The following is a 14,261-nucleotide window of genomic DNA, read 5'->3' on the forward strand; positions in this document are numbered from 1 at the left end:
GTGTTTATGGGAAGACCTCCAGCAGGAATCACGGATTACGAGACGGCATTCTCTAGCTGGAGAATGTGTGTATGTAATGCGTCCCCCATGTTAGGAATAACAGCTATTCCTCGCATCGCGAAAAGCATGGTGGCGATGACGTCAGCCGTCACTTGGTTTAGAAGCATTGATTTACGTTGATAAAATTTCATTCCGGTATTCATCGATGTCTTAGCAAGTGCTGGGCGCAGTTTTACTCCAGAACTTCTGCTGGCTCCAGTTACAAAGCCCGTAGTGAAACTGCATGAGAGGGCAGAACGCACGTCGCCAAAGAAATTCCCAAAGGTCCTTAGAAAGTGATAATTGCGTTCATAAGTTTGAGTAGCGCGATAAACAAGAGCGGAATAAAGAAAATGGTACCACGACAGTTTCCTTTCCCCTACTCTTATTTGCACGCTAGACAAACTAATAATTGCACAGCAGCTCCCCGAAATGGCAACCCGACTACTATACGTTCACATGAACAGACCTGAGAGTGGAAGTGGCGAGACCTCTAAGGTACGGTCCTTGAAGCTCTTACCGAAGGCGATAACTCGGTTACTAAGCTTAACTGAAAGATACATTTTTCTTCAATTGTTATATGTAGTTATTGTTCTGCACAGACATTGTTTTGGATGGCAAGGCTTAACGTGCAGTTACTGCGCTCGATCTAGACCCGTCACTTTTTTGAGGCGACACGGACAACACAAAGCGGGCAGACGCACGGGAGTTGGTGTTGTGTTGTCTGTTTTCTGCTGCTCGTGCCACTTGCACTGTGAGAAATTTATATGCGGCTTCAATACTCGTTGTACAACAGCATGACTTCCGAGGCTCCACTGCGAACACTGATTAGCAATCGCGAATAAATGCTTTGGGTCAGCTGCAAAACATGTATTTAAGTCTGTAATGATTTCTGCGTCGCATGTAATTCACGACATCATGGATCATAGATAATCATAGATGGTTCCATTTAAAGTGACTTAGAGCAGAAGGCAACAGGAAGATGTGGATTTGTAAACCCCCTGAGCAAAATCTTTATTATTTTTCTTACTACTGTCACATTTTGAGCCACATTCGCGTTGGAAACGTGGCGCACTGTACAACTCACCGGCATCGGGCGAGAACGGCTTTTCCATGAAGAAAGGACACTCCTTAATGTACACCACGTGGTCCGACTTCCTGCAAGCAGAGCACAAAACGAGGAGCAGCGTCTGAGCAGACATATGCGAGCAACAGCAAAGCGATCGAGCATTACCCGGTGTGAATCTCGACGGGGGCGATCTTGCTCCACATGGGGATGCACTCTCCGGACTTCCGCTTGTGGAACAGTGTGCCCTCCCACTCCTTGCCTTTCTTGAGCTGCGTGCAGATAGTGGCGGCCACTTCCGCTTTCAGCGAGTCAGTGCGGTGAAGCTCCTGGGCGTCCACGCCTAGCATCTCCTCCACAGAGTAGCCCACCAGCTTCTCGGCAGCCCGGTTCATGTACTGCTCACGTGTACAGAGAATGGGTGGCTATTAATTCACACGACTCGAGAACTTTAAGGGGCAGAAAGTGAAAACGCGTCAGGGACAGGTGACACGAACAGCCCGCTGAACAACCAGTATCACCCACACATTGCTACGCGCTCTTTGCTATGCTTCTTCTTGTCGGTTGGTGCAAGTTAACGGCATGAGTTAAGACGCTTACTCTTCTGCGCAACACACGCACGCGGCATCTCATTACTATTACGTTTCGAGTGCAGCACCACGATCACGGCACATTATCACGACACGTGATACACACTTCGCATTCCACGGTTGTCGCGACACTCACCAGCTGCTCTAAAATGCACGATGACAGCGTATAAATAGAGGACCATTTATTAAGCGATTCAATTGATTATGCGGCCACGGAACGTGCCGTCAGATGAGCTGGTATCACTATAAGTTCGTACTCTCTCTTGCGGGAACAATTTCGCCCAATAAACAGTTTCCATACTCGAGGTTCTTCCGTTATCTGACTGCCTCCTCACGTCCGTCATTTCTACGAAACAATTTGGACACGTTGAAAACAATAATAAGTGACAGTAAGCACATAGGCAAATTCTTTACGTTGCTACATCAAACGAACGTACGTGCTAGCACCAGGAACCATGGGCGCTATAACATAAAACTATTCCAAACTTTTCTATTCCAATTCTGCTATCAGCCCTCCACGATTGGTCAAAAACTTTTTTCGACCACGCCCACTTCACCTGTCTGTCATGCGACGTCAGGAAAAGCGCGATACCTCCCCATCTGATATGATGTGTACACACTGATTATGCATGATTTGACAGAAAAAAGAAAAATAGTTATTTCTGATTCGACCCCTTTTCGTCATTAGCCCTCGGCTATGGGTAAAAAGTTTTCGGGCTGCACCCACTTCACCTGCCCGTCACGCGACGTCACAAAACCGCACAAACTCACCGCGTCAAAGTGACGTGTACGCGATAAAGATGCATTAATATGCCGAACAAAACTGAATTTTCTTCGGAATAGCCGCAGGCTGCCCCGTTCCGAAAGGAATAAAAGATGGCTGCCGCCGATCGCTGAGACGCTGGCTGTTCGCACCTGCCGGAGAGCATGGGTGTATTTGCGTATAATAAAACTTTTTGCGTGGCTGTGTAACGTTTTCGAGCCCTTTCGGCACGTTTACCACCTCATTCTGCCAACTCTTCTTTGCTGAGGGTCAGCTTTAGCGTCATACTTAAGCTTCCGTTGTATGCAGCCGTGATTTTCGACCAGCCACCACAAGCTAAGTAAGGGAAACCCGACCAATCGCAACCGCCGGCACCACCCTCTTCATCCGATTATCGATTTTCAGGGCACTGGCTCTGCCCCAGTGAATCCCTCTCCACTTGAGCGTTCTCCTCGCCTCTTGAGCGTTCTCCTCGCCTCTTGAGCGTTCTCCTCGCCTCTTGTCAGCCAATTAGATACGACAAGCCGCTCAGTTTAGGCAACGTTATTCGTTTTTCAAGCAAACAAAAGTGACCGCCTATGAGCGAGGAGAGCGTTTCATTGGTCTGTTCAGACAACCCTGCGGGTGACCGCCCGGTGCTTGCGTCGATGGTTACGCAAATTTGACGTCAGGAGAATGGAATAGAAACATATTGGAATAGTTCCACGTTATAAGGCCCCATGTTTTGTAGCGATAAAACTTTACTGTGTTTTTTCGCCATTTGTCGTTCGTGAGCGTCCCTGTCATCGCCAAGATCGGCCGCAATGCGCCTATGCGCCACAGGGGACAGGTACAGAGAGCTTCGTGTGAAGAGTACCAGGGACAGGAAGTTGAAGGTATTGAGAATGTTCGCAACATTTCAAGTGAGTAGGGGACTTTAATTATAAACATTCTAAAAAGCAACTAGCACGTCAGTACGCCGTCGGTGACCGTTGACAGAGGGAGTGCACTATCTGAACAAAACGATCAGCCACGTGCACGTCCTTTAGCAAAGCGCAAGCCGAGTCGGCGTTTGTCACTAACTTTCTTTCTCGTATTTTATTTTTACGCGTTGTTTTTCATCTTGCGTCGCGTATACGGACACAAACACTTGCGTGCCTGTCAGCTGCAACTCCTCACTGTAGGCGTGGGTAGACTTTGGTTACTGTGGCAGTGACGGCACCTTTCACCAGCCGCGGTATCTCAGCGGCTTTTGGCGTTGCGCTGCTGAGCTCGAGGTCGCGGCATCCAATCCCGGCCGCCGCGGTGGCATTGCGATGCGGGCGGAATGCAAACACCCTTGCGTACCGTGCACTGTGTGCACGGGGAATGCCCCAGGTGGTCAAAACTAATCCGGAGTCCCCCACTAAGACGTGTCCCATAATCAGATCGTTGTTTTTCCACGTGAAACTATAGAATCGCGCTAAGGGCAAAATTCCTGGCACGTCGGCGGCAACAAGTTGTGAGTACGAATCTTTCCGCGAATGCGTTCGCGGAAGTACCGGATGGGGAAGTTGCGCAAAAACGAAAAGAAAGAAGAAGAAGAAACCGGTGCGGCCACCTGAATCTCGTGCGAGGCACCGGTGACGATGACGCCGTCCCGTGCATAGTGCAGCGCAGAGAAGAGCGCCTCGGAGGCCCTGAGCTTCCACAGGTTGATCAGGTCATTGTGCTCGATCTGCATCATCTCGTTCAGGCACACGCCCAGAGAGCACGTCTCCGTGAACCACTGCAGCAGACAAGAATCGGTAACCGTCAACTGTCGGCCGCGACACTGCCTAGTGACAGTCAAAAACATGCGCGACACCCACCTGTGCTTACGCAAATGCGATGGTAGTAAGACCTTCGTTATGACGTACAGTAAATAAACGCGGTACAGTTAAGAGTGAGCAAATAGTTAAGAAGAATGTGTGGTCCTGATGCACTTTCATATAAGGCTCGATGATACTTTCTTAGCGGGCGTTTTCAGATGTTGCGAGGGTTGTCGCCGGTTCGCACTCGTTTTCTGATTATAGTCTTATCCAGTACTAACTAATAAAAGGCGAAGTTCCGGAACAGCTTAAAGAGCCCCCCGGTAAACTAAACTTATCCAAATACACGCATCTCATTGGTAACTTTTGGCCCTTAACTATAATAAATAAAGCAAATAAGAGGATACATTATTTGGTGCGGTACAGTATTTAGACCATTGAATCAGCATTGCTGAATTAAGTGGCGCACGTGCTTCTAATACACGCTCAGCGATTAGGAATCTTAAATAGTGCTGTTTTATGTGCCTGATAAATAGAGCCTTTCGGATGGGTGGCTTGTCGTTTGAGGGGTGCTCTTGCAGCAATGGTTTCCGGTTATTTAAATAGAGAAAAATTTTTTTTTCATAGCTGCCGACATCAAAATATCTGGGATATGATCCTAAATATGATTATTAAACGGGAACATTTTGCGAATTAACTTTCAAGTGAATTAATAAAAGACACATGTTGCAAGTGTCGAATTTAAATCATCCAATATACTCGAAGCACAGCCTTCTGCTAGAAACTTTGTGCATACCCCAACTTTCGAGAAATGCGGATATATTAAAGATGGGTAGTGAAATGCGTTGCTATTTCGGTTGACAGTTTTCCACATTGTATTATTCCATAGTGCACAAGGGTATTAATTGCAACAGCGATGTTTCATGACTTCTAGAACTGTCAACAACTGAAACGTCACTCCAAGACCTTTGCCATTACAATGACGTCCCAGCAGTCGCAGGAATGCGCCTGGCATCACATCATCTGTTTGACCGACACTAAGGCTTCATTTACGTGCATACCGATTGCTGCGTCACCAAACAAAGCTAAAAATCAGCATATGTCATCCCAGAGTTGCACGCATGCATGCTGGTTGCGATGTCGCCGTTCACAATATGCGAACTTGTATGGCCCGTCGTACTGCCCATCGGCTTTATGAACATACCAGACACCAGAAAGGCGAGTGGTCGTCACAGACTCTTCGGCTGGTTTTGTAGTGAAAATCCCCCCCCCCCCCCCTTCAGTATAAACAGATTGACTTGTGACCTATATGCTTTCTAGAACGAACTCGTTCAAGTCACAGAAACAAGCGGTGTTCCCGTCATTTTCAGGTCACCGCGGAATAAAAGGAAACTAAACGTTGGCTAAAGTGGCTCGTGGTAGTTTGGAATCTCGTTTTGTTCCAAAGCCCTAGTGGGACGCAGGGCACTTCAGACGAGGCCTAATAATATAATGTTGGATTAATTTACAGAAAAATTACAGAGAACAGAGTCAGTTGTATAGGCAGTTGACCTCCATCATGAGTGCACACCGGAAGCTTCCACGACGCATCGACACCCTCTTACATCTTCTGCGCCTCGGAACTGCTTACACCAAGTAGTTCCTACATCGAATCACGCTTGTGTCATTTTCGGCATGGTCGTGCGTCCATGACGCCGAAGAGCTATGCCACCTACTCGTCGACTGATTCAACCACGTTACACATAGACAGCGCTTCGAATAACAAGTCGGTTTACTAGACTTCTCTTTTTCTTACTTTTTTTACTTGCCGTGATGTTGGGTTCGTGGCCATCAAAAGTAGTGCATCGCAAAGCAATGAGCCCACTCTAATGTTTCGCTAAAGGCACCGGCATCATTGATGAATACTACCTACACACCGTCCTGTGCATAGTTGGATAGTGCAGACATCTCATCCTTGCGTGAGACATATACTTGTGTACAACCGGCGTTCGCGGAGTCTGTTTGAACATGTCTTTTTTCGCAAGACTTGCACCCTTGTGTCGCTACATTTTTTTTTAGTTTAATTTATGCGTTACTTAGGTGGCAAGAATTTTCGCTATTGATTTCTAACTCATTTTGCTCACTAATCGAGAAGGCGTAGCAGTCACCCAACATGTAATTATAAAAACAAGTAATACAAATGATGTTAAAGCCAGAATTTATCTATATCTAAAACCGCGTTACGTTTCACTACATTTAGCACACATTAGCAATGGGACCTATCCACTTTCTTTAAGAAAGAAATATTAGTAATGTGCACAATTTCTTTAGTAATGCCTATAGGCTTCCTAAATACGAAGTGCGATTCAAGTCCGCCCGCATATAAAATGGAAGTAAACGCGAGCTCCGAAAATATTTCCCGAGGCACGCGGAACTTTGAGCAAATTGTGCTGGCGACGCTAACTATACTGGACAAAGGCGCGACGACATCGGCCGGAGATGTCGAGTGACCGTCACTCATTTCGCGCATCTGTGCGGCAAATTTCATCGGCGGTCCGCGCTCGCTGTTGCATTGTGGATGCCTGAATGGCAGCGAGCGCTCCCGGACAAGCGCACGCCTTCTAACGAACCTGTCGCGCGCTGACGGAGTTTGCTTGTCAGCAGCGCGCACAGGGGAGACGTGATGGCGCTGACAATCAGCGTTTTTTCGTGCGGACTCGCTCGTTCCCGACGCGGAACTTGTATTTCAACAAGACCCGACTGCGGGAACGCTGCTTTCTCCGTTGGGAATGCGTGACGCAATTTTGAAGCCGGCAACTGACATGGCGTGGGATGCGCGGACAAGCATAGCACGAATGCTGAATATGGCCGCGCTTTTTGATTTGACGCAAATAAGGCGCCTTCTCTCTCTCTCTCTCTCTTTCGTGGTAAAGCTTTACTTTCGGTTGAGGACATCACCGTGCGAAGACACACGTACACGCGCGCAAGTACGCGCGCCTAGGTACGCGGCGCGTGTGCGAGGAGCGACGGCGGATGTCGACAGCCTGGGCCCCCGATTGTACGGTAAAGCCAACCTTTCCGTAAATGTTCACCCAGTTTAAGTTTTCCGCGTATACATCCACGAAACTGGTGTCTTCTGACAGGCCAGTTGCAAGAGTTGCCCCGGAGGACTGTCAGAATGCGACGATATCAGCGGTTTTGGTTTGATTCTGTGCGATATATGCCGAAATTTATAAGCAAGAATGCTGCACTGTAGCGGGTGCAATAGTCAAAGAAGACAGCCTCGTGCGCTTCAAACGCTCTGCAAACAGTTGGCGGAAGGATTTAACGTCTTTGTTTTATAACTGTACAGAGTTGCATCCCGGCGTTCTAAAATACAGACATTTTGCAACACTCAATCGTTGTAAAATAGATCAGAGCCATTTCGCCCATCGTGTGAAGCAGTGAAACCAACAGCACACCTTAGAAGAAGCGCTCCGTTTGTGGCTCGGTTTATTATACTTCTTCCATCGAGAAATGCTGTTAGGTTGGTACTTAACAAGAGGCAGTGGTGCGTCCTCCGCTTTGTCCTCAGATTTCTCAACATTGCATGCGGTCTTTCCGCATGCTCAGATAAAAATGTGGCTGGTAAGACTTTTTTTTTCAAACAAGCATTTGATTGAAAGAATCGTTATATGATCTATCAAAAAAGAAGGAAAATGTGTCACCCACTGCAGTGGCTTAGTGGCTATGATTGCGCTGCTAAGCATGAGGTCGCGGGATCAAATCTTGGCCGCGGCGGCCGCATTTCGATGGGACAGAAATGCAAAAACACCCTTTTCACGTGCATTGGGGGCACGTTAAAGATTCTCTGGTGGTCAGAATCAATCCGGAGACTCCCATTACGGCGTGCCACATAATCAAATCGTGGTTTCGGCCCATAAAACCCTGTAATTCATTCAAAAATGTGTTCTATATATAGGTGCCATATCTCTGTGTCATTCCACAAAAGATTTATTTAAACAATATGATATTTTACCAGTGTATTTATCATACAACCACAGACCAGCATTAAAGTATTAGCCTCGCATAAAGCATAACAATGATGTAATGATATATCTGTCGCAGTTATGTGAAATGGCTTCCGTGCGACAGACAGACATGGCAAAAAAAAAAAATAAACAGTTCCTGCGAGGCGCCATACCATACCTTCTGTTGTTATAACACCATGTTCGTATAGAACACGGCGCAAATAATCTGCACAACGCCTTGTGCCTTTTTTAAACTTTGGAAACTCTTAACTTGCATAGCAAAAAAAATAAAAAATAAAAAGGAATTGCAGCATTTTGAACACGCAACCCAAGGTGAGCAAGTAGTACAGTGATGGTGAAATTTACCCTGTTGTAACCGCATTTCAGCAGCGGAATGACAGCTGCTTCCTCCTTATCGGCCAACCTGGAACGCAAAAGATAAGAAAGGGTAGGGAGCTCTCAGCGGTATCACAATCGCGTCAGGCAAGGACGGCACTCATTATGCATCACTTTTACGTTGCCTATGCAACGTATAGAAGCATCCTGCGCTGGCGAGAGGGCGCTGGCACTGTTTCGTTTTCCTATGAGCGTCGCCAACGCCGGCGATTTCGGCTTCGAGGAGAATGGCGACATTGCAGAGTGACACCGGGAGGCACAGTCGATCCCTCGCTCCTCTAAATGTGAAGCAGGACGCGCTGCTTCGCGGCAGCGCTAGACGAGGGAACTCTCACGATTTCACGTTGGAACGCGACCGCGTTGTTATGGCACGCTTGCGCACGTGTATGTATTTGGAAACACGAACATCCTCAAATCGATATAACAGATGACAGGTGGCATCACGAACGTGTAAGGGTATTCCTCCGATATTTATTTCTCCGCGCTCACTACAGGCCGCGCACCTTTGGGCTGCCGTCGCTAAGAGCGGAGCTCCGGCGCAGAGTTATGCTGCGAAGACATTTTCAGTCTTTATAGCATACTATGCTGCTACGAAGCCTCGTTTTAACATAAAAAATGGGCTTTAACATAAAAAGTGCGTTATCTGACATTAGACGCGCTGTGACAGCGGTTGCAAATAAGAAATATGGAAGCAAGCACAGTAGCAAATTTTACAACTGAGGGCCACTAAGAATATAAGCGCAAGGTTGCGGTGATACGAGGCGCCAGCGTCCACTTTTCTTCTTTCAGCAAAATTGCAAATGAACAAATTATTCACTTATTCAAACGGCAAAGCAATGAATTGACTCATGTGGCGATGCGGCATCATATAGACAGAGCTGCACCTCATAACGCGGGCGAAAAAGGGAAACGCGCAACGAGGACAGGGGCAGCGCGTGCGTCCCTATAGTTTCGAAATGAGCTAACCTGAAAGTCTTCATGTGGCGTAGCCGGCTTCTATATGTGCCGTAAAGTGTTAGACTAGGCGTGTAATCCATGATGACGCCACTTGCACACACTGGCGAACGTAGATGTTCAAGAACGTATTCTTGTTTTCGTTTAGTTGTTCGCTTTTCAACCAGTCGACAACAAGCGCTTGTGCGAAAGTTGGTTCGGCAAATCACCCAAGCCCGTAGGGCACACCGTTCGAAAAGAACATAAATGGAAAAGTATAAGAGAATAAACCAGCTTTCGCTGCACTAAATAAAGCGGCATATCTCACTGCAATTCAATTAGCTTTTTTACCATTTTCTTTCTGTTTAATTTGTTTAGCCTTCCACTATAGCTGAAAATACGAACCTTAGCGGTGAGTTTTGTGGAATTTTTAGTGGTTCCTCACTTTCCCTACTTTTGGTTCAACTCTCCACTCGTTTAACTGATATTAAGCTGTCGCATCTGTCATTATAACGATGGTCAATAAAATAATTCAACACAGCAAGCACCCACAACAAGTTCTGCATGATTAGCCAACACCATGATGTTCTGTTTTGCTTGTATTTGTGCGGGAGTTGGGGAGCGGTCTGGATAAGGATCGAAATATGAAACGGCCGCACCGGCAAGAAAGTGCACACTGAACAAGCACACTTACCCTTTCTTTACGACAGCGATGATACACGTGAACTGGCTACCCCTGAAACCACGAAGCGTTCTGCAAGGAGTGACAATACACATTCTCATTTTTTTATTGCAAACATTTAGCCAAAGCGAAACTGCTTAAAACATATATGCGTATAACATTTAGCGTTCTTTGGTCACCGGATTTAATTTTTTAAATCTGCGTGTATTAAGACATGAAACCCCGAGATTCATTCCCCAACTAAGCTTCGCATTTCGCGCATGACTATGAATTTACTACTTGAAATTTAATAAAGCCCGTAGGAAACTTGATATACATCTATATTCTACATGGAGCCAGCCTTTACGAAACTAGAATAAATTTAATACTTTCATTACAAGGAGGTAATCATAATCATCATCATCATCATTAGCAGCAGCAGCAGTAGCAGCCTATTTTATGTCCACTGCAGGAAGGACGAAGGCCTCTCCCTGCGATCGCCAATTACCCCTGTTCTGCGCCAACCGATTCCAGCTAGCGCCTGGGAATTTCCTAATTTCATCGCCCCACCTAGTCTTCTGCTGTCCTTGACTGCGCGTCCCTTCTCTTGGCACCCATTTTGTAACCCTAATGGTCCACTGGTTATCTAACCTGCGCAATACATGACCTGCCAGCTCCATATTTTTTTCTCTTAATATCAATTAGAATATCGGCTATACCCGTTTGCTGTCTGATCAAAACCGCTCTCTTTCTGTCTCTTGACGTTATGCCTAGCATTTTTCGTCCCATCGCTCCTTTCTCGGTCCTTCGCTTGTTCTCAAGCTTCTTTGTCAATCTCCAAATCTCTGCCCCATATGTCAGCACCGGTAGAAAACACTGATTGTACACCTTCCTTTTCAAAGATAATGGTAAGCTTCCAGTCAGGAGCTGACAATGTCTACCGTATGCGCTGGTAAGCTTCCAGTCAGGAGCTGACAATGTCTACCGTATGCGCTCCAACCCATTTTTATTCGTCTGTGAATGTCCTTCTCATGATTAAGGTTCCCTATGAGTAATTCACCTAGGTAAACGTACTCCAATGTGTTGCTGAAGAGGACAATATCATCTGTTAACCGAAGGTTGCAGATGATATGATTCCACAGCTACCCAAATTCTGCACAAGAAAAGTAGGAAGATACCTATAAAGAAGGGGGTCAGACAAGGAGACACAATCTCTCCAATGCTATTCACTGCATGTCTGGAAGAAGTATTCAAGCTATTAAATTGGGACGGTTTTGGAGTAAGGATCAACGGCGAATATCTCAGGAACCTTCGGCTTGCAGGTGACATCGTCCTGTTCAACAACACTGGGGACGAGTTACAACAAATGACTGAGCACCTTAACAGAGAGAGTGCAAGAGTGGGGTTGAAGATTAATATGCAGAAAACAAAGATAATGATCAATAGCCTGGCAGAGGAACAAGATTTCAGGATCGTCAGTCAGCCTCTAGAGTATGTGGAGAAATACGTTTATCTAGGTCACTTACTCACAGGGAACCCTGATCATGAAAAGGAAATTTACAATAGAATAAAATTGCGTTGGAGCGCATACGGTCGACATACTCAGATCCTTACTGGAAGCTTAACATTATCACTAAAAAGGAATGTGTACAATCAGTGCATTTCACCGGTGTTGACATATGGGGCAGAAACTTGGAGACTGACAAAGAAGCTCGAAAACAAGTTGGGGACCGCACAAATAGCGATGGAGCGAAGAATGATGGGCGTAACGTTAACAGACAGGAAGAGAGCGGTGTAGATCAGAGAGCAAACGGGCATACCCGGTATTCTAATTGACATGAAGAGAAAGAAATTAAAATTATGTGGTTTTACGCGCCAAAACCACTTTCTGATCATGAGGCACGACGTAGTGGAGGACTCCGGAAATTTCGACCACCTGGGGTTCTTTAACGTGCACCTAAATCTAAGTACACGGGTGTTTTCGCATTTCGCCCCCATCGAAATGCAGCCGCCGTGGCCCGTTTTCGATCCCGCGGCCTCGTGCTCAGCAGCCCAACACCATAGCCACTGAGCAACCACGGCGGGTAGAAAGAAATGTATCTGAAATTATGGGGTTTAACGTGCCAAAACCACTCTCTGATTATAAGGCACGCCGTAGTGGAGGACTCCAAAAATTTCGACCATCTGGGCTTCTACACGGGTGTTTTCGAATTTCGCCCCCATCGAAATGCGGCCGCAGTGGCCGGGATTTGATCCCTCGACCTCGTGCTCAGCAGCCCAACACCATAGCCACTGGGCAACCACGGCGGGTGGAAATGTATCTGGGCAGGGCATGTAGTGCGTAGGTTAGATAACCGGTTGGCGATTAGGGTTACAAAATGGGTGCCAAGAGAAGGGAAACGCAGTCGATGACGGCAGAAGGCTCGGTGAGATGATGAAATTAAGAAATTCGCAAGCGCAAGGTGGAGTCGGTTAACGCAACACAGGGGTAATTGGAGATCGGAGGGAGAGGCCTTCGTTCTGCAGTGAACTTAAGGGATGATGATGATGATGATGATGATGATGATGATGATGATGATGGTCAGTTTCTTTTGGTGGCCTGTCCTGGTCCAGAGATTCCAAGCACCCTCTGCTGCATTAGAGGTCTGACCGCCGCCTTAGTCAGGTGCTCGGCAGCTGCTGGGCACTGAGGGCCATGGGTTAATTGTAGGAATCATGAGGAAGGAGGTACACTACCGACGTAAATATTTGCAGCATTTAGTAGAGCCTCAAATTCAAAAGGTTCGTAGTGATAGAATTTTCGAGGAATGATATATATATATAAAGAAATGAACATGCTGAATAAAATGAAACGAATATTTTAATATGAAAAGCATAATTAGACAGAACTAAACGAAAATACAGAGGTCATCAAGAAAAAAGTGCAATTGTGCTTGCATGGGGCTCTTGTATAAGCCCAAGGATAGCGTATGGTTGCAAGCGCTCATATCTTGCTCATCTGTGCATGTCTTGGGCATGTCCATGGCTCCTTATCTCAATGAATTCGTTGAACGTGCGCGCCTGTTCGTGTTGCCTTTTAGCTCACAAACATGCGCTTGAAAACAAAGGGCTTCGATGAGGGCTAGCAAGGTCGCACCTGCACAGGGCCACTGGGTCGATGGCGCTCTTGCTTCGCGCGTCGACGAGCACCAGGTGGGGCTGCCCGTTGAGGTAGTTGTCAATGGCCGCTTCGGAGGTAGAGCTCAGCGTGCACTCGTAGTGCATCTTGTCGGCAGCCCACTTGAGCGCGTTGTACTGCGCGTCCTCCTTGCCGAACACAAACATCACCTGCGCAGCACAACACGTGACGCTTACGTCATGAAGCGATGAGAGGGGAGGGGCGATCCGGTCACGAGCGGGCACCGTCACACGTAACGCAGTGCACGTCGCACTAGGATTGCGTTTTCATTGTGGTCGAGTGACTGCCGAAGGCGCAAGACCATGTTTTATGAAGGGAATCGTAATACAAAAAATTTTTTGAGCAATTTCTTCTTTGTACTGCCTGCTCTGTTGCAGTGACAACAGAATTATTTCTACTGCTACTGTTTTATTGGTGCTACTATGTTCACTTATTATTATTATTATTATTATTATTATTATTATTATTATTACTATTATTACTATTATTATTATTATTATTATTATTATTATTATTATTATTATTATTATTATTATTATTATTATTATTATTATTATTATGTTAACGTCAATGGCCAAACTTCGTATTTTTACACGGAAACTAGCGGCGCCCCTCGAGGATCAGTATTAGGACCACTCCTTTTTATAATTTTTATTATTGAGGTTCTTTCCGTTATTCGGAGTTCTTTCCTTCTATATGTCGATGGTATCAAGATATTTAAGGAAATTAATACTGTTGATTGTCGCATCCCGCAGTCTGACCTGGAGTCGTGTTCTGTAACGATGCGGTTTCCGAAGAATTTGTTTTGGCGGTGGCGTCATATTTGGGCTGACGTAATGAGAACGAGAGGAAGGACAAAGGCCTATCGGCGCGCAGG

The 14,261-nt window shown here is 46.3% G+C and overlaps 1 protein-coding gene across 3 annotated transcripts in view; it reads right to left on the reverse strand.

The window, feature by feature from the left end:
* Positions 1-14,261, reverse strand: part of LOC142571513 (high affinity cAMP-specific and IBMX-insensitive 3',5'-cyclic phosphodiesterase 8B-like) — a 403,386-nt gene that overhangs the window by 38,713 nt on the left and 350,412 nt on the right. For all 3 annotated transcript variants that reach the window (XM_075679927.1, XM_075679926.1, XM_075679928.1), the window contains exons 3-8: positions 13,343-13,533; positions 10,240-10,299; positions 8,583-8,640; positions 4,038-4,205; positions 1,274-1,503; positions 1,127-1,197 (exon numbers count right to left, since the gene is read on the reverse strand). In XM_075679927.1, the coding sequence (XP_075536042.1) occupies positions 1,127-1,197; positions 1,274-1,503; positions 4,038-4,205; positions 8,583-8,640; positions 10,240-10,299; positions 13,343-13,533 (778 nt within the window). The remainder of the gene's footprint in view (positions 1-1,126; positions 1,198-1,273; positions 1,504-4,037; positions 4,206-8,582; positions 8,641-10,239; positions 10,300-13,342; positions 13,534-14,261) is intronic.

Source organism: Dermacentor variabilis, chromosome 2 (assembly GCF_050947875.1).
Source record: "Dermacentor variabilis isolate Ectoservices chromosome 2, ASM5094787v1, whole genome shotgun sequence".
NCBI lineage: Eukaryota > Metazoa > Arthropoda > Arachnida > Ixodida > Ixodidae > Dermacentor > Dermacentor variabilis.